Source organism: Lathamus discolor, chromosome 1, assembly GCF_037157495.1.
Source record: "Lathamus discolor isolate bLatDis1 chromosome 1, bLatDis1.hap1, whole genome shotgun sequence".
Taxonomy (NCBI): domain Eukaryota; kingdom Metazoa; phylum Chordata; class Aves; order Psittaciformes; family Psittacidae; genus Lathamus; species Lathamus discolor.
Window position 1 is genome coordinate 39,332,516 of NC_088884.1, and position 20,046 is coordinate 39,352,561.

At 42.8% G+C, this 20,046-nt stretch overlaps 1 protein-coding gene across 7 annotated transcripts in view; it reads left to right on the forward strand.

Moving 5' to 3' along the window:
* Positions 1-7,211: 7,211 nt before the first annotated feature.
* CNOT2 (CCR4-NOT transcription complex subunit 2) overlaps positions 7,212-20,046 on the forward strand; it is a 93,592-nt gene continuing 80,757 nt past the window's right edge. For 2 of the 7 annotated variants that reach the window (XM_065668915.1, XM_065668905.1), the window contains exon 1: positions 7,759-7,847. Coding sequence is in view for 2 of the 7 variants with exons in the window: in XM_065668887.1 (XP_065524959.1) it covers positions 7,227-7,286 (60 nt within the window). In the remaining 5 variants the exon portion in view is untranslated. Of the gene's footprint in view, positions 7,287-7,687; positions 7,848-8,331; positions 8,543-20,046 lie in introns of those variants that run through there. The other 5 variants (XM_065668887.1, XM_065668895.1, XM_065668940.1 and 2 more) reach the window with 5 other exon arrangements.

A 20,046-nucleotide genomic window follows, 5' to 3' on the forward strand; every position in this document is an offset into this window, starting at 1 on the left:
CGTCTCCAGCTATATACTTATAGCACTTAGAACCTTGATTTCTGGAGCTTGTAACAGCTCTTTATGCTGGTGAATTTTAAAGAAATATGCTTAAAAAGCCAGACATAACTTAATCGGCATGAAAACAGAGGATGATAGAACTGCTGCTTACGTTTTAGAGAAGCTAATAACACCTTCATGTTAAGAAATTGTTTTCCTGCAGATAACTTTTTGAGCCCTGAAAAAGGCAAGGATCTCCTGAAATATACATTAGGAATATATATTAGGATGACATCTTCCTATCAAATTAAATCTTGCAATCAAGAGAATACTTCTCATTTTCTTATTCCAACACAATATTTTGTGGCCAGACTTACCACACAGTACATAAAAGAGAGACCTTCTTGCATATTTTCCAAACACAAGCCCTAAATAGTGAATCTTAATACTTGTGCACAAAGTTATTTTTTAGTGAACATCTCCTAAATATGCAGAACAAGTAATACACAGGCTTCCCATTTGAGTAAACAGACTATATGATTTCTTCCAGCTAGCACTAGCCATCCAAGTGCCACACATCCCATCTACGCCAGCCACCTGCACCCTGCAGAGACACCCAGCCCTGGGAGGCAGCGGGAGGAGTGAAGTTCCCCTTTTCCCTTTATTGACTTGCAGGAGGACTGGATGAACAGCTTGGACCAGGCGCCTCCTTTTCAGACAGCTAAAGGTGGTGAGATGAATCGTACCACTGGCTTCCAGATTCACCTGAATTAACATCAGCGGAAAAATAAAAAAAGTAAAATAGATTTGGGGATGTGAGATACGCAGCTCCGTCAGTACGTGCTACTGTATCTTTTCAGTTACCAATGGGAATCAGCGTTACACCGTTGCTTAGGTATGAGGGAAAGTGTGTATATCCCCTGGACTTGCTGTTAACAGAAGCTTGCTGGGACTGTACCTAAACAGGTACCTAGGGTTGTCTTGGTGGGTCTGCCCCTGTGCCCAGCTCAGGCACTGCCTACTACAGCTTCTGCCTGAGAAAGTGCTGCAGAACTGGTGCTTTAATGCCTTCATTTCTAGCTATCACAATGTGTAATGAAATAGGAAATGTCCTGGATGTAGAAATCACAGTTATAAGTTTTGCACAACACAACTTGTGTGTTTCTGGCTCTTACCAAAATCCATGGGGCTCCCCAGCAGGGCCTGCAGTTTGTTTGCACAGGAACCACACCAGGAGTGGAGCTAGGCTCTTGTACTAAAAGGATTTGATTGCTTAATTGAAAGAATATTTATATCACTCTGTGTGTGATTTCAGAAAGACAGCAAGACGAGAGAAAGAAATCAATCAAAAGAGAGATAAGATAAAGAAAGGGAAAAGAGGGAGAGAGGAAGGGAGAGGGGGAGAGGGAGGAAGGCAGGAATGGAGACAGGAAGGAAGGAAAGAGGGAAAGAGGGAAGGAGGGAAGGGAGGGAGGAAGGAGGGAAGGAGGGAAGGAGGGAAGGGAGGAAGGAAGGAAGGAAGGAAGGAAGGAAGGAAGGAAGGAAGGAAGGAAGGAAGGAAGGAAGGGAGGGAGGAAGGAAGAAAGGGAGGAAGGGAGGAAGGAAGGAAGGGAGGAAGGGAGGGAGGAAGGAAGGAAGGAAGGAAGGAAGGAAGGGAGGAAGGAAGGAAGGGAGGAAGGAAGGAAGGAAGGAAGGAAGGAAGGAAGGAAGGAAGGAAGGAAGGAAGGAAGGGAGGAAGGGAGAAAGGAAGAGAGGAAGGAAGGAAGGAAGGGAGGAAGGAAGGAAGGGAAGGGAGAAAGGAAGGAGGGAAGGAAGGAGGGAAGGAGGGAAGGGAGGAAAGAAGGAAGGAAGGAGGGAAGGGAGCGAGGAAGGAGGGAAGGGAGGGAGGAACTGAAGATGCTAACTTGGGCTGCCCAGGCAGCTGTGCTCTTGTGGGTCTTTTGTAGCTCCATGCTGGCAACTTGCTTGAACAGGGCTGGGGCCATGATTCCAGCACTCTGCCCAGAGGCACAGTGATGCTGAGCCCTCTGGCTTCTACTGGGATGGCAGACTATTGTCATGTGCTTTAGCCAGAGTTTATTTGTTGGGCTTCTTATCACTTATCTAGGGGAGAGCACATTTTTGGAAATTGGCCTGACCATCAAACTTGAAAAACTGTCAAAAAGCAGGAACTAGAATTCACTAGAATTTCCAGCCCCCTCCAGGCTGTTCCCTTCCCCAGCTGAGACCTGTCATAAGGGAAACTAATCCTCCTTTTACCTTAAATACTGAGATTGCTTTCTCCAAGCTGCTGGTTATACATTTGCCAATCATATTTTACAAAGTCATTGTAATAGCTCTTACATGCCAGCATAACTTTTAATGATGACCATCTTAAACACTTAAGTTTATGTTTTTATCAATAAGGACTGCAGCTTAATGGAGAGACTGTCCTATGTAGCATGTATTCATAGTAACCACATCAGTTAGTCACATGGGAAAGTCATGCCAAAAAGTCTACAAGACCCAAAATAAAGGCAAGCCCTACAGGCTTGGAAAAGAGTGGCTGGAAAGGCACCTGGTGGAAAAGGACCTGGAGGTGTTGGTTGAAAGATGGCTGAATATGAACCAGCAGTGTGCCTGAGTGGCCAAGAAGGCCAATGGCATTCTGTTTTGTATCAGAAATAGTGTGGACAGCAGGGCTAGGGAAGTGATTGTCTCCTGTACTCAGTACTGGTGAGGCTGCACCTCAAATAATGTGGTCAGTTTTGGATCCATCACTACAAGAAAGACATTCAGGTGCTGGAGCTTGTCCAGAGAAGAGCAACAGAGCTGGTGAAGGGTCTGTAGCACAAGTCTTAGGAAGAGTGTCTGAGGGAACTGGGGTTGTTTAGCCTGCAGAAGAGAAGGCTCAGGAGGACCTTATCACCCTCTACAACTACCTGAAAGGAGGTTGTAGCAACGTGGGTGCTGGATCTCTTCTTCCAAGCAACAAGCAATAGGACAAGAAGAATTGGTCTCAAGCTGCACCAGGGGAGGTTTAGATTGGATATTAGGAAAAAATTCTTCATCAGAGGGTTGTCAAGCACTGGAACAGCTGCCCAGGGAAGTGGTTGATTCACCATCCCTGGAGGTGTTCAAAAGACGTAGATATGGCACCGAGGGGTATAGTTTACTGGTGCACTTGGCGGTGCTAGGTTAATGGTTGGACTCAATGATCTTCAAGGTTTTTTCCAACCTAAATGGTTCTATGGTTTCAAATGAGAAACAGCACTCCTGGCCAGGCACCTCTCCAATGACCACCAGCAAGAGCACCACTGACTGCAGTCTTGAGAACTAAGATAGGAAGGGTTCCCCTGTCACAACTGCCGTAACTCCCATCTCTCCAGGGATAATCTTGTTTGGGAATGTCAGTCAGCACCTATTCTGCCACTGGCTGTGTTTCTTTAATACTTTGTCTCCTCTGGAAGAATGTATTTCCTTCTGCAGTATTATCCTTCTCTTTGTCTTAAGAAATACTTGAAACTGCTGCTATCTCTAGTTCTTGATTTATCCTCTCATTTACTAGCACTCTGGCAGAACTCTGAGTTGCTAGCAGCAGCGTGAAGCATCTTATTTTTGGAAAATTCACATTTTAGCTCCTGTTTGGGGTCATATTATTTTCCAGAATTGGCAGATTTCTTTTTAAACTTGGTAATTTTTTCCCCCTGATACTCTGGTATAATTAGCACTAAATCAGACACTGAAGGCACTAAAGCAGAAGGCTGAGATAGGGCTTCCTGATAGTAAAAATATGAGAGACTGAGATAAAGATACTTCTGTTCCCAGTATCCCCTCCTGGAAAATACAAATCCAGCAGATGAGAGGCCATCTGTGTGGATACCTTGTGATGCGTTTTAACACTAAAACAGTAATGGAGCTGCACTTATAGGGCTTCCCTTGCCAGCAGTCATCCCAGGAAATCCCCTGTAGGAGTGAAAGGATAGATAGGGACAGTGCCATGGAAACAGCTGATACTTCCTTTACCTTTCCTAAATAAACTAGAAATTGGAGGCTAACTTGCAAAATTCAAACTAACTAATCAAGTCCTCCCAAATCTAAGTATTTTGTGCTCCATTTTAGTGTAATAATTAAGAATTATGAGAAAATACAGTAAGAAAATGAGAGGCATTACTGCTTTTATTAATGAAAAATATGTTTTAACACTTCTTTGTGGTGAAATCTTTAATATCAAATTTGGTGTACACTTTGCCACACCTTTATCCTTGTGCTTTAGAAGTATTTAAAAAATCAGGTATTTTTATCTGTTATGTTCTTCCAGGGCAAAGATTAATGCAGGGCAGTGCTGCAACCCTACAGCTTTCTTCCAAGGAAAGCAACTGACAGACTTTAGAGCGTCATGCAGCAACAAAGACATCTATGAGAAGCTGCTGCTCCCAAGTCAGGAGTCTCAAGCAGCTGCGAGTTCAGCAGAAATGAGAAAACTCTGCCTCCTTCAGAAGGGGTATTTCACTGTTTTAGCCAAATGCACCATGCAATCGGGGGGCACTATCTTCTGGTTCAAGATGTTCCTTCTAAGGGACTTAAAGCCTAATTTTAGAAAGAAAAAATACAGCCTGTTTCACCATGACTGAGAAGCTGCTAACCCTTGCTCTAGGTGATGGTATGGGACTTGTTTTTCCTGAGAAATACTGGGACAATCTGCAGCTGGAAGAAGGAAAGAGCCTTGCTGCACTCCAACACGCTTTTTTTGTTCAATTTAAAAACTTACAAGGTTGGGTATTCACCATGTTCTGCCTGCACTCAGGATCAAGGATGGTGGTCTTACTACAACTAATTTAATGTTTTGGTAAAGTGGAACACCCTAACTGTGCCCTGCACATACTCTATGCAATTCACCTTCCTCCCACTTCTGCCACTGCATTGCCCACATCTATAGCTAACACTGTGAATAGAGACAAAAAGGATACACAAATTTGCTAGAGCAAAGGTTCAGAAAAAGTGCAGTGAATTTTCAGTGAACACCCAGAGCCATTACAATAAAGCACTGGGGGATTCTGACCACATCTGTCTCTCTGAATGACCTGTTCCCAAATTTTCCAGCCAGATGCTGTAAGCTTTTAGACCCCTGTGGACATTAGCAGAAGCAATAGGTAGGTGGAAATCCAAATGGCTACTACATGAATATCATGACTGCTATAGAACATTATGCACATTAAGGCCCTGGCTTTCACAAAGATTAGGTAGAAGACTGTGCTGATTGACTTTAACAGCACCACATGAACTGTTGACTGCATGGGACTACACGTGCAGTCACCAGCAAGACATGTTTTCTGTAATAGCTGCCATCACGTTTCATAGTTCTTTCACCTGTGCTGTCACGGACAAAAATTTGCATATTGGCTCCTGTGGGCATTCTTATATTGATTTAAAAACTGATGTGTGTCAGCCTAGTCTGTGAAATAAGTCAAGGGGAAAGTAGTAAGAGACCATTGATTAAATGAGATTAGAAGTAACAAATGCATATCTATTTGTAGAGGTCAAACCACACAATATAAGGTGCAAAATGGATTGGGAGTGTCCACACATGATTAGCAGCTGTTGAATTAAATGAGCTCAGGACACTTCTTTAATTAAGCAGGTGCAACTATGTGAAACAAGCCTCACCATTGTGGAAAAACACATCGAGCCAAAACTAAAAGTAACAAATATATGAGCACACACATGACAATGCATCTTCTTTAGCAGCTTCAAAGGTTATTTTTAAGCATTAAAATGCTAACAGCTTTCACTTTCTTTAAGACAACAAATGAGGAAGTCAAATACACACCTACCACGGCCACAGGGACAGGGCTCCTGAACTAAACACAGTTTCAGGCAGAAGGGCAAGTAACTGAATTTACACACATTGTGATTGCTAGTTAGGTTCTTATACTAAGCTAACCAGTCAAAGACATGAAAACCCTTTTTTTTTTTTTTTCATTCCCTCACTCTGATGAACTATACAGGCTTCTTGTCCTATAAATGTTAATTAATTTGCATGTAAACTGTACTTGTGTAATGGACAGAGAGATCAGTCCACAGAGATGCAATAACAATGACAGGTGCTTAGTTTACTTGCATCTTATCATTGGGTATCGTGAATCTTAAATTACATCTTTTAGGGGAAAGTAACAAAACTCAGCTTTTGAAAAATAAACTCGGACCACTTAAGTGTAAGTGAGACATAATGAAGCAAAACGTTTATGAATGTATGTAAAAGTGTCAATCAGACTATAGAAAGCTTGTTCAGTGACAGTAAAGATTAGTAACATTCACCACTTTTCAGTCTCAAAGTGCTGCCTTTGTTATGTGGTGTAATCTTTGATTTTTCAGACTGAGCAACGAAAGTACTCCAGAAGTTCTTAGTCTACTCAGACTAGGATATCACTTATGGTAAGTTCTAATGGTTTGTTTATACCAAATGTATATTTGAGTGACAATATTAAAATATTGGAATAATAATATTAACAAAATAACAATATTGGAATAACAATATTTTCCTGGACAGAGCATATAGACATTCATTTCCGTGCCATGGCACCCATGCTCAGCACACAATTGCACTGCACGAGAAGGTGGTGGCATCAAGAAACTGGCTTGTGTCCTGGCTTAGACAAAAGACTGTGTTCTCTCATCTCCAGAACATGTCTACATTGACAGAATGTCTACATGTCTACATTGTCTGTGAAATTATTGGCAGAAACATGCTATTTCTGGCAGACTGCAATATGCTTATCTTTTTGTTTGAATTTTTAAGCTTTGTGATGACTTCATAACAAAATTAAAGTAGAAATGTCATTGGTGCTCCTGATGAAGCAGAGAAGTCAGTCCACAAATAATGCTGGTCTTAATCCTTTATAAACACTTGTGCGCAGACATAGCTTTAGTACTGTTGATAGATTATTTGCATTCTGAGTGTTTTGTGCATCAGCATTTGATGTACTGAAGCCATTGTTAAAACATATACGCTCTCGGGGTTGATAAATTAAAAAAGTCCAGTCTCGTTATCTCGGTAATGCTCCTCCATTTGATAAAAGACACAGCAGAAAGCAGCGCCCGCTGCTACCTCACTGCCAGAGAAAACACCGACTTTCACACAATTTGCCCAATCGGCAGGGTAGTTCCTGACCCAGATCCTCCACAGGCGAAAGCCCAGCCTCTAGTGAGGCCAGGCCGCTTCCGCGTCCTGTAACCCAGGGAGCGGCGACAGGCTAGGGACACAGGGGATGGGACACCCCCTCAAGACGCTGAGGCACAACCTGGAGGACCGTGCCCGCCCGCCTGGGGTAGGTGTCCACAACCCCCCGGCATCCCTGGTGGCTCCTGCCTCAGCAGGGAGAGACAAGGGCCGGGAGCCCCGCTGCGCCCAGGCACCGCTCATCCTACACCCGCCGACTGACCGGGCCTGGGCGCCGCCTCAGCCGCCCTCTCCCCTCGCAAAACGGGGGCCGCGACGCTTCTGCCAGCGCCGGCGCCCCCGCCTGCCCTAGGCCTTCGGAGCACGGCAGGGCCCGGCAGCCCTATGGCCTACGTGACCCGCCGCGGGCCCGGCCGTAAGCGCTCGGCCGCGTCTCTCGCGGGAGGCGGAGTGAGCGCAGCGGAGCGAGCCTCTCGACTCCTTCCTCCTCCTCCCCGTACCCCCGTGCGCCGCTATCAGCGGGGCCGCTCCGCTCCGCGCCAGGCCGTGCGGCTGCGCTTGCCCACGCCCCTCAGCACTGCCTGCCGGGCCGAGCTGCGGCGGGGTCACGGCGGCGGCGGCCGGGTCAGAGGGTAAAGGTTGCTCCCCCAGCATCCTCCGTGCTGGATACTCAGCCATCTTGGATCCGCGGGACAAGAAAATTCATGCGGTGAGTCCGGCCCCGGCCACCCCCTCCCCGGCCCCCGCCGCTGCACCGGGACCTGCCGCCGTACCGGCCGCGGGCCGATGAGGGAGGGCCGGGCGGCGGCGGGGCCTGCGGAGGGGCCCTGCGGGTCCCGGGGCCGTCCCGCCGGGTTTCCGTTTGCTTTTGTCTCCGAGGGGGAGCGGGGGGGACGCGCGGCGCCCAAGCCGGGAGCGCAGCCTCAGGCCCGACCCGGCCTGCTGCCTCCGCCCTCCTCCGCGGCCGCGGGCGGCGGCGGCCGCCGGGCGCCGCTCCGGGGCCGGTCGAGGCCGCGGCCCAGCGGTGCCTGCGCCCCGCATCCTCCGCGGCCGCCGCTGGCAGCTCGCCCCGCGGCCCGCTCGGCCCGCCCGGGACGGTTCCTTCCCGCCGCTGCCTCGCCGCCCGCCCCGGCCCGGCCTCAGGCCTAGCGGAGGCCGCCTCCGCGTTTCCCCCTCCTTCCTCCCGCCGAGCCCGTCTCCGTGCTGTGGCGGGGCTGCGCGTCCGCCAGGCCCTATCCCGCAGCCTCTTTCCGCCGGGCCAGGCGTCGGGGCAGCGAAACCTGCCACCCACTGCCGGGGCTGCCGGCGGTCCCACTCCCGGGCGGTCCCGGGCTGCGCGCCTCGTCGGAGTGGCCTTGCGGCCTGCTCCGCTGGCCGTCGGGAAAGCCAGGAGTGCAGAAAGGGGTGAGAGAAGGGGTGCTGCTGGCTGCTTTTATCCCGAAATATATATGCATATTTTTCGTCTGTGCCTTTTCCACTGCCCTCTTGGCGGCGGTTAAGGCGGTGTATAAACAGGTTCTGGTTTTCCATCGGACGTGTTTGTAAAACAAACTTGAAACGGCCCGAGCTGCTTTCACTGAGCGCTGGTCCCGGCGGAAGAAGCTGGCCTTCCCATCCCCGCCGGGTCGGCGGTATGGAGCTTTGGCGTGAACCTGACCCGGGGGTTCAGGTGCAGGCTGGAGGAGGAGGTGGCACAGGGTGACAGGTTAGGGACACCAGAGTGGTGGGGAAGGGTGTAAGAGACAGTGTTTACGCTGTAGTTAGTGTGTGTGTGCTCCTGACGGAAACAAGATTGTGCTTATAGGTGTCCTAGGTTTAGCAGATCTGTTTTGGAGTCGGTTTTATATGTGAAGTTACAGTTAACTTTGTTTTGGAGATTTTGTAATATGAGAAAATGAAAACATGCTTGTGTTAGATGTGGATCAGCAGCTTCTGATCCACATCTAACACAAGCATGTTTTCATTTCTACTGCAAGTCTGTTTTCTTTGGGAAAAACTTATTTCCAACTTTGTGCTATTTTTATCCCCAGGGGAAGGTAAGAACTTTTTGTCTCCTTGTATATTTATGTGTATGTATGTGAAGGAGATATTCCTGTGTGCCTTCACGGCAGTAACATCTGGTGCTGGTGGCTGGCTGCTGGTAGTCTTAACTCTTCAGCTGGGGGAAGGGAGTTTAAGATGATCAAGCCTGCTGTCACACCAGTTAGTGGAAACCTTTATGTTTCTTGAGGTTACATGTTAAGACTTGTAAAGACCTGCAAGGGCAAAATAATCGTTTAGGTTTATGTTGCGAAGACATCTTTGCTTGGACCTGGAACAATAGCTGTGTGTGTGTGTGTACTTTGAGTTCTCTTACAGTGGCATAGAACACAGCTCACAAGATCCAGTTTTATGATCCTGGAGACTATGTGAGTGTCCACTGCCTTCCCACCCTCCCAAACTTCCACTGTTGTTTATGCTGAGAATTCAGCTGACATGCTAAACTTCAGGGTGTCGACTGCTTCTGATTTTAGGAAGGGATTTGAATACTCGCTATCATGAGCTGACTGACGTGACTTGCAAGTCTATTTCCCTTTCACTTTCAGGAAGTTGTTGATAATGCTTAACAGTGTAGTAGTAGATAAACCTTGTCTACATTTCTCTTCAAGAAACTTAATATTGCTGTCAAAGTAGTCATTGTTATTGTAACCTGTTTGTGTGTCAGTAAAATGAAAGCAAAGGTCTTGGCTAAGAACTGAAAATAGTTAAAAAAAATCCCTGGAATTTATAAAAAAAATCTCTGAATTCTCTTTGAAAGAATCTAACTTTAGAGAATTGGTATTCAGTTGAAAAAATAGGGCAGTTACCATGTGCTGAAGTTTGATGCTAAAACTGGTCCTATAAGTGGCTGTTTGCATCTGAAGATCTTGGTCTGTACCTCAGGTCCTTCATATGAAAGTTCTGTGTGCTCACAGTGGAATGGTAGCTGTCAGGAAGTGTTTCTGCTACTATTTACAATACTTATAAATGCATTTCTGTCTACAGAGAGGTTAGTTCTGAAATTAGAAACACTGCATTTTTAGCCTCTGCTGTAGCTTGTAACATTCTTCTAAATTTCTGTGTTGATACAGGGGGTCTGTCTGTTGTGTACTAATTGCAAAATTGTAACCACATCATAGCTTTGAAGCTGTCTGGTATCATAACTTTGTTTATTCAGAAATCTCTTGCACCTCCTTGTTGTTATTGACTCAAGAAGTGAACACAACTTGAAAATACATCATAGGTGAATTAAAATAGAGATTTCTTGCACCTGGCTTTCTGGCTTGATCTGGAAACTTAAGAGAAACGCTGAATTGCTGTTTTGTTATGAGGTAGTATAGAAAGTGCATCTAAGATTCCAAGTACAGAATTTTGTTCTAAAGTAAGGAGGTGCTTGTATTCAACTTTATTTTTGTGTTTCCCCTAAAAGCTATAATGGGCTTGAATATAGATTTTTTTTTTTTAAAGGTACCTTAAAAAATGTGTACCTAAAAAAAAAAAACCAAAAATAGATCTAAAAAATTCTTGAATTCTTGGTGGAATATTTGCTGTATTTGTTGAGAATGTTTCTAAATGTGAGCTTAGATAGGGAGCTCTGTACCAGCTTATATAGAAGTACAGTACAATAGTAAGTCAAAACAGTATTTTTTGCCACATATTTAAATTATTGCTCTCTAAGTGATACAGGCTTTCCCATTTTAAAAAATTATTATTTGTACAGTGTCTGTATCAATTACAGTGCTTGTTGTCAACAGCCAAGAAGTTCAAGTTAGGTTAACTATACTTCATCTTGCCTTTAGAGGTATAAAGAAATAAAAATGTGTATGTAAACATTCTTCTGCATAATGGAGTTCTGCTAATATTTTTGTTTGAAATTTATCCTGATGACTCAAATATGTTGTACTGAGCCATTCGAACCAGCCTCTTTCAGTTATGTTTCCTGAACAGGATTGGCCTTTTTTCACCCCCCCTTTTTATTTATTTATTTTTTTCTTTCCAAATGTGTGTTAGTATATATAGAATCATGGAACAGAATCATTGAATAGTTAGGGTTGGAAAGGACCTCAAGATCATCTAGTTCCAAACCCCCTGCTATAGGCAGGGACACCTCACACTAAGCCATCCCACCCAAGGCTTCATCCAACCTGGCCTTGAACACTGCCAGGGATGGAGCACCCACAACCCCCCCGGGCAACCGATTCCAGTGCCTCACCACCCTAACAGGAAAGAATTTCCTCCTTACATCCAATCTAAACTTCCCCTGTTTAGGTTTTAACCCATTACCCCTTGTCCTGTCACTACAGTCCGTGAGGAAGAGTCCCTCCCCAGCATCCCTATAGGCCCCCTTCAGGTATGTTCTGTTTGTGTGTTGCATTGGACTTCTGACCCAGGTTCCTTTGAAAACACATGTGCAACTGAAAGTTTGTGGGTAGTTTCATGGTCTTAAAAGCACCTACTCGCGTGTTGACACTTAACTTTGCGTGTGAGTCTTCAGGATGGGTGCTGTATGTTGACAGCTAACTGAGCTTTTATTGAGCATTGTAACAGTGTAGGAAGAATTGTGTCAAATGAAATTACTGCGCAGTAGGATGTTTAAAATTGTCCTTATGGAATTATTTTCTTTGTTAGAGAAGGTGTGTGTATACCAAACATGGTCTCTGCTAATCAGTAAGAGATTTCTGTGTAGGATTTAAAATCTTTGTGCCTTTGTATCAGCAAAAAAATAGTAAAAAAAAAAAAAAGGCAGATTGCTTTTAGTTTATATTTTATCTTTAATTTATAAATCTGTGCTGAAAAGGGAATATTTGTATTGTGGTAACTTGTACTAGCTCAGCTTCTGGTCTGCTTGTGAAATAGGCCCCAACTGAACGTGTAAATGGTGCTTGCGCAAAGAGGTTACTGAGCCCCCCTGATTTGTCTTGAGGTAGCATTGGTTATCATTAGCATTACAGAAAAGCATGCATTATTTTTTCCCCTTGACTTGCGTGCTCTGCCATCTGACCGCTCTTTACACTGCTCATCTGTTTAATTTCACAGCTCTCCACGTTTCTTAATGAGGATTCCTATCAGATTATGCTGGTAGGTTAAAACTTGGTTATAATTGAGGCTTTCTTTTCGTACACATCCTTCTCTTTTGAGGAAGATGTGTCTGAATCCATGTTCTCAATGTTGAATTGCATTGTAGGAGTTGTTGGTCAGAAATTTATTAATAAGTAAACCATTGTTTCATTCTGTTTTCTTTTGATTTGGATTTGTTTTTTGGGGGGAATTTTTAAGTGTCATCCTGTACCCCATATTGCTCGGGATTCTTTTCTGTTTCAGTGAGTAGTTTAATGAACTTCTGAAGTATTCTCAAAGTTCTGCTTTTAAATTTTTATATACATTTGATATCGATGATGTTTGAATATAGTTGGCTGAGGTCAAGTTATTTGTAAAAAGGTATATTTATTTAAAATGAAAACTAGTATAAAATGCTTGTGCATTTGTGGGAAGTAAAGTAGACACCCCTACTTTGTATTACTCTCTCTGAGCAGACAGTAATCCAGTGAATTGAGCATGAGCATAAGAGCTAGAGCATGCTTTTTGTCTTTGAGTTAACTGCTGAAGTAATGGGTGACTCTGGGTAAGTCATTTAACCAATTTATAGCCAAATTCTAGTCTGTAGTAAGAAGATAATGCTTTCCCATGTTTTACTTTCATGGTTCAAGGCATCTGTGGAGCTAGATACCAGTAGCAGTTAACATACATAGTCAGGGAAGGCAATTTTAAAGACCTCCAAAGGGTCCTATACGAAATTCAGTGGGTGGCACTTGCGCTGTTTGTCCCTAAGTATTTCAGAATTGTACGTCCACAACATTTTCATTGCAGTCTAAATCTGCGTGTATTTGGAAACAATAGCAAGGGCTTTCCAGGCACAAAGAAGAACCAGTATGACTAATTCCATTAAAACAACCACCAACTATTTTAAATTATATGTTGTTAATGGTTAGATTTGTAGGCAATTCTTGGCAAGCAAATTTTTTCAAAGGCTGCCTTTGTAACACAGACAATACTCATGTAAGATTATATATTATCTCTTCTGTCTAAGGGTTCTAGGAAGATGCCTGGCCTAGTGCAAAATAAGTAACTAATGCTTGTGTCAGTGGCTTGTGTACTTGTCATACAGTCTGTATGACTGCATCAGGTTGGTTGTTTTTTTTCCTCTTCCAGCCTACTAGAGCCTTGCATTCTTTAAGGTAGACTCAACTATTCTTTGTAACTATTTTCAGTGCATTTTTTGTTGTTGTTGTTCTAATTGTGAAAACTGTTCTTGCAAAGGAAGTATTACAAGAGAATTATAATGATGGAAAAAAGGTCTGCTGACCTGCCTTCTGTTGCCCTGCTGTGCAGGGGACTTGTTCAGGTATGATCTTAAGGTCCTTTCCAACCCTAACTAATCTATGATTCTGTGATTCTATGTTTGGAGTCTTTTACCATTCAGAAGTAGTGCCATTGTGAGAAAGTACTTGTTGCATGTAAATATATCTAAGAAAAAAAAAGCAGGAAAATAGCTTTGAAGTGGGCATTTTACGTAATGAATAATTAGGCTAGAAGATGCATAGAAGGTCTTCCGTTCTTTAAAGTTCATACCATGCTTTGTGGCGTGGAGACCTGAAAGGTTTTCAAAAAGAAATCAGCTGTATGCAATGTCTGCTTTTGAAAGACTGAACTGATGAGGAGCAGTTCTGAATGTTAGAAGTTGCAATATGTCCACCTGTAAAACTGCTTGCAGTAAAAAAAAAACTTTTTAGATGAGGTATTTGATTAGTTTGTTGCAGTGGCAGTACTGTTCTTGATACTTCGCTGTGTGGTACCTTTGTCAAGATATCAAAAGCATCATCAAAAAATAGAAAGGTACCTTAATGTTGAAATCTCAATTTGTTGGCTTATTTATGGATGTGGATGTTCATTTCTAATAAGTTGATTCTTCAAGATCAAATTGATTAGGATCAGCATTACATATGAGAACGTCTTTTTGTGTTGTGGCGGAGGTTAAAGAAGATTCATGTCCCTGTATTATTGTGATGTGGCACTAACTTCTTTCTTGGGAAGCTTTTTGGCACTTTCAGACTGGTATATTTTGGGCAATAAATACATTATTTGTTTTCCCCCTAATTCACAGAAGTTGAGTTACATAAGAACATACATGTTGTGGGACATCTGTGATGAAACAGGAAATTTCCAAATTTCTTGGAAAGATAAAATGTAGTTTTCAGAAGAGCACCAACATCTTGAACTTTCCTTACCTCGGGCAGGTGTGTTGTGACTACTAGCAGTATGTGCTTGATGGAAAGTAGTATTTTCAGAACAGTTTAATTAGGAATTTGCAAGTGGTTGATGTTAGCTGTAGATTGAATTTCAAGCCTCTGTTTCTTAAATGTGCCACCAGGCTGAATTTGCTTTCCTAGTAATAGCTCAACAAGTCTTGAAAACTGGAGTGACCAAGTGTATGTCTGGTTGGCAACCAGGAGTGACTGGCTGAGAGCAGGTGTCTTAACTGCCCCTTAACTGCAGCACGTGTGTATTCCATCATATAACTGGTGGACTTTTCTATCCTAGTGAATATGTGTATCTGCAAAGCTGATTTTTTTAAAACAAAACACTTGGAGAAGTGTATTTTAAAACTTGGTTGACTAAGTGTAGTCCACAGACCACGCTGTTAGTGTACTTAGCAAATAGCCTGAAAAGAAATACCATAGGCTGCAAGTGAACGAACAGTGGTAGTAAAAATCTGATAGTAGACTGTGCTTACGTCTGTATCTACAAGAAATAAGGGAAGCCACTTTGGTGAATTCAGGTTGGGCTCTTTTGAAGAGCAGAGTGATGCATGATGAAGTTAGCTATAATTTCTTAAAAAGTGGTAAGAATGAGAGGAACAATGAAAATCGCAGATGGTGAGGGAAGAACAAAGTTCAGTCTAGGCAGATGCATGCTGGATTCATTCTGTGGTATCTAGTACCGTTTAAAAAGGCAAACACCTAGGAAGCTTTGGTTCAGTTTTTCTCAGGAGGTGTGATTGATGAGATTGTTTGGTTTTGCCTGTCCCTTCCTAGTAAGTGTGTGTATATGTGTATGTATATATAAAAAATTAAAATACGTCAAGTACATATAGGTAATCTAACTTTTGAGTTAAATCAGGAGGTAAGCATTTAACTGAATTTATACTTTGTATTTATATATAGAAACTTAAATCAGCAAGAGGAAGTAAGACTCAAGTTACGGTCCTGCAAACCTCATAAAACTGTGTCTAGGTAGAGGAAAGAAGCTGAAATTAGTGCATCCTCTTGGAAAGGAGATAGTCAGCCCAGATCTAATATGTATTCTGCAGGATGGCAGCTGGTCAGGCAGCCTGTGAACACAGGCGGACTTCCCTACTGTCTACACCACAACTCTTTTCCCTGGAGCAGGGCAGGAGAGAATCACGAGGAGATGTGGAAAAGAAGGAAGTTGAGCATTATTATGGTGTGGGAGAAATATTAAGAAACAAAAGAATAAGTCTGGAAGAAACTATTTTTTATTAGTTCTGCTCATAGGAAAGAATATGTCTACATTTATGATTATAGTGCAATTTCTTTATTTTTTTTAATGAATGCAAATTAACTTTCTTAGTCTCAGATGGTTCAGTATTTTTTGGGATTAGCAGGAGAGAACTCCAATCTGAATTGAATCTAATATTCTGCTCCAGCTGAGCAATTGTTCTTTGTGCACATTGATGTAACTGTCCATGGCTCTGCAACAGATTCCAGTGCAGTACTTAATTTTGCAATGTGCTTCTAAAAATAAGTGCATAGTCTTATGTAACGCTTCTTGTATTGTTAGCACCTAGAGGCTTCATCCCCACTGGTATGAAGCAGAACACATCCTACATAGTTCTTGATTGTGGGTATTTACATCTGAAATATTTTCCCTGTTAGTGTCTATGGCCAAACAGTATCTCTGCTTGTGTTTTAGGAATATCAAACACAGGTATGTTACTCCTCTGCATTTGCAGAATTTTAGAGTATTAGTTTGGCATATCTGAAGGAAACAACAATTTGAAAGCACTGTGTAGTACAGTAGATACTTCTTTCTCTAAATGAAAGAAACCTGGTGGGTTCCTGCTCACAGGTACGTGGCCTTTCTCAGAGACCTCTTGCATAATTTGACTCTGCTCTGTAACTCTAATAGCTCTGAAAGCCTGTGGATGCTGCAGATGTGAAAAGGAGATGTTAATTGTATTAATGCAACTTTGAGAGCAAACTTGAAATATGCTTGAAAATAAACCACTTTTTCAGTTTTCTAGGTGACATTTATGATCAAATTACACTGTTCTCTTAGCTTTTGTACACCTCTTGGTGTAGTCTTAGCAGTGTTTTGTTCTTTTGAATGTGACTTTTCTCATGGTTTTTGAATTCAGGCTACACATAACATGTTAAATGATAGGCTGCATCATGTCTTACTAGTGGGTTAACACCTGTACAGAACAAACCTGTCATATGTAAATAATTTAAGGGACAGAACTATGAAGAATTATAGCTTCATTACAGAGTAGCTTGGTTCTCATTTTTCACAACTTCTTGAAGTAGGTGCTATATTTTAATGTTAGGAGCAGAGCTGAAATGTTAGACTAGAGGATCAAAAGTTGAGAGTCTTGAAATCCAAAGCCAAAACAGATACATCCTTTGTTCTATTACTGTCCTTATAAAAGTTAAATTTTTGTAGTGTTGTTTACTGCCATCCTGCGTGCTTCATTTTATGAGGTCCTCTTTCCCTGAAGAATCCTGTGGTTCAGTGACCAGTGGATTCAAAGGGATCTGAGGTCTGAAGAAGTAGATAGGTACTTGTAAAACTAAACAAACAGGTAGTGACTTCGTTAGGTCGCAGCATTAAGAACAAGTGAGATTTTAACAGATGCTTTTAATGATTGCTGTAGCTGAACAATTGAAATGATTTAGTTTCCTAGCAGTGTTTAGGTCAGGTATCCAGTACTCTGGGGCAGGGGAAGTAGTCAGCCCTCAGACTTCTTTGTCAATCATAGTGGTCATCTTGAAAGACTGAAAAATTTGTAAACCCACGGTATTTATGACACCGGAAGCCCAGTATGAGGCTTACTCTTGTCCTTCCTGAGGCCAAACAGCGTGTATCCGTATAGATGGGTAGAGATGTGCTGTTTCTATATAAATAGGTTTTGCTTCTAGGTCGGACTCGGGTTATGCAGTGGGAGAGTGGGCAGTGACAGTAGGTGACAGCCTGCAGTAAGGCCTATTATCCTGTGCCTTCTTCCTTTCTTTGTGGATCTAAAGGAACTCCTGACCCAGCTTATGTACTGGGACACACACACGCCTCAAAGCACTGCACCACACTTCCTGAAGGCCTGTGGGTACTATCCCCTTATCCTCACCATGGGGAGAGAATCCCTCCTGTTCCTGGGGAACTGCTGAGTATGCAGGTGATGGGGAGCAGGATGTCAAAAGCAAGTTTGTTGTTACTCAGCTTTGCCTTGTGAATAGCAGTGGTTTGTGTTTTTCTCAATTCTGGGCTTTCCAAAGGGCCCTGGGATGCAGCTGGAGCACTGTGGTTCTGGGGGAAGGAAGGACATTTGTCTGTTGGCACTGAGGGACTCCCGAGTGCTATGTTCTTGGCATAGAAAGGCTGGGACTGTGCCCTAGCCAAGGGGGAGCAGGCACACACCTTGGGTAAGCAAGGTAAGGAGCAGCACAAGGGCAAGGGAAGCATCCCAGAGAGGGAAGAGCCTGTGCAGGCCAGGCCATGTTGTTCCGTGCCTGGTTTGTCAGCCTGAGCCTAGCCTGTTATTAATACTGCATTTACAGAGGAGAAATGAATTGTTTTTATAGTGAGTATGTTCTGCTCTTCTGTTTGGTTTTGTTTCCTCTTATTCTAGAGTAGTAATCCAGGGAGCCAAGTGCAAGAGTAACACATCAGTTGTATCTTTCACTGTTCATGTGCCCAGTCTTATTTTTAAGAGTGTGTTCTAGAGTTCCCTCACCACAGCTGTCTGTCGTCCTTCTGTCCACTGGAAAGAGAAGACTGCTGATATCGAGGAGGCCCTGGTGGTTGTTGGCATTTTATCTCTTGAGTCTTCTTGGCCTGGTTTGAGCACAGCTGTGTCAGGAAACTGTTGGTATCACAAGGTTCACGGGGGGTTGGTTGTTAGGAGGGAGGAGTCTTATGGAAAGAATTTCCTATTTATTTTTGTGTGGAGAGCTGCACACACTTTTTACTGTCAATGCTCAATTGTTGTGTTAATATAATTAAATTTTGTGAAATTAGTGCTTATCCTGCACTCCTCGTATCACTTGCTTTTTATGAGAAGTATTAGATTTTTGTAGATCTGTAACCCTCCCTTTTCCTCTCTATTTAAGTAAAACTTTTAATTTTTATGTCAGGCTTATTTAGTGTCTGCCTTTCTGACTTGCAGCTTGTGGAGTGAATGGATAGTCTTTTCATTGACTAGCGCAGGGTCAGAATGACCTGACATCCCTTTAATGTTGCCCTTGCCATGGCACTCCATTAAACTGTGTGGGTATGTTTTGATCCTTCTGAGGTATGGATGTTTTGGTTGTGAACATGTTTTCTGTGAAAACTCTTAGTCACTAATAATTGTAGTGACACTTTGAAATATCTGTTACTGCTTTTACAGGAAAGGAAAAAAGTGTGTAGAACTGCAAGAGAATGACAGATTTCACTAAGAAGGTAGACTTCTGAAATTGTTATGCATGAAGAGCATTTAAAATAATTGTCAGTGTTGAACTCTAATACTGAAACAGGAAAAAAAGTGAAAATGGTCTTGCATAACTAGTTGCCCTCGTGCTTTATAATGTAAAGCCCATGCGACATACCAAGTTATGCCTTGGTTAACGAAAGAAAATTCCATTTGGTGGTGTGTTTCTTCTCTCTGAACGCAGGTACCGTGGTTCTGCCCATGTTATCCTTCTTTTCCTCTTCTTTTTTCTCTCTCTTTCCTCTGAATAACCACTTTAGTGTTTTTCTCTCTGAGGTGACAGTCGGGGTAAGGGTGCTATCTTGCAACAACATGGATAGACACTGGTAGAGTGGGCTTGGTTTGGGTTCCACAGCAAGGTCTTGTCCTTCACTGGGAATCTAACCAGGTCCTGCTACTGTAAGTAGTCTGACCTCTGTGAACACTGTCAAACTGGGAAAATAAAATCATCAAAACCCCCCAGAGCTACTGATGGCTGGATTACTGGTGGAAAGATGTCCCTTAAGTAAGAATGTGACTCTTAGTGATACTTTGCAATTACAAATCTGTAACAAGGAGCTAATTTAAATTTGGGGTTGATATATGAAGTGATAGTATGTATGATAGTGATAAAAATCTATGCAACACTGCTGAGGTGGTCATATCCTTCACACATTAATTTTGTAATATTTACATTTTTTGTGATAATCAAATATGCTTTGAAATTTTAACTGTTAAAAGTTGGGCTTGTTTTTTTTTTTTTTTTCCATTTAGTGTGAGAAACTTTCAATTGGGTTGCTGTTTAAATGTGGAGAGGAGCAGCTATGTTCCATCAAAGAAGGATGAAGACATTCCCAGTTTCAGTGTAGGCACACAATGCTGTGAATTTAATTTTATCTGAAGACAGGATTTTAGATAAATGCAGAACACTTTAGCCTCTATTGTCTCCTGTGCTTTCAAAATACCACTGTTTTCTACCTTATGCATTCTTTTGGTTTGCCTTTTTTTGTCCCTGTACTTTTCTTACTCTTTTTCATCTATTCTTTCACTTGGTTTCTGTGCTTCCCCAGCAATTTAAGATTGCAAAGACGAGTTTTGGGTTACCTCATTGTTCTTCCTGATGCTTAGTCTTTGTATTGCAGTGTCATAA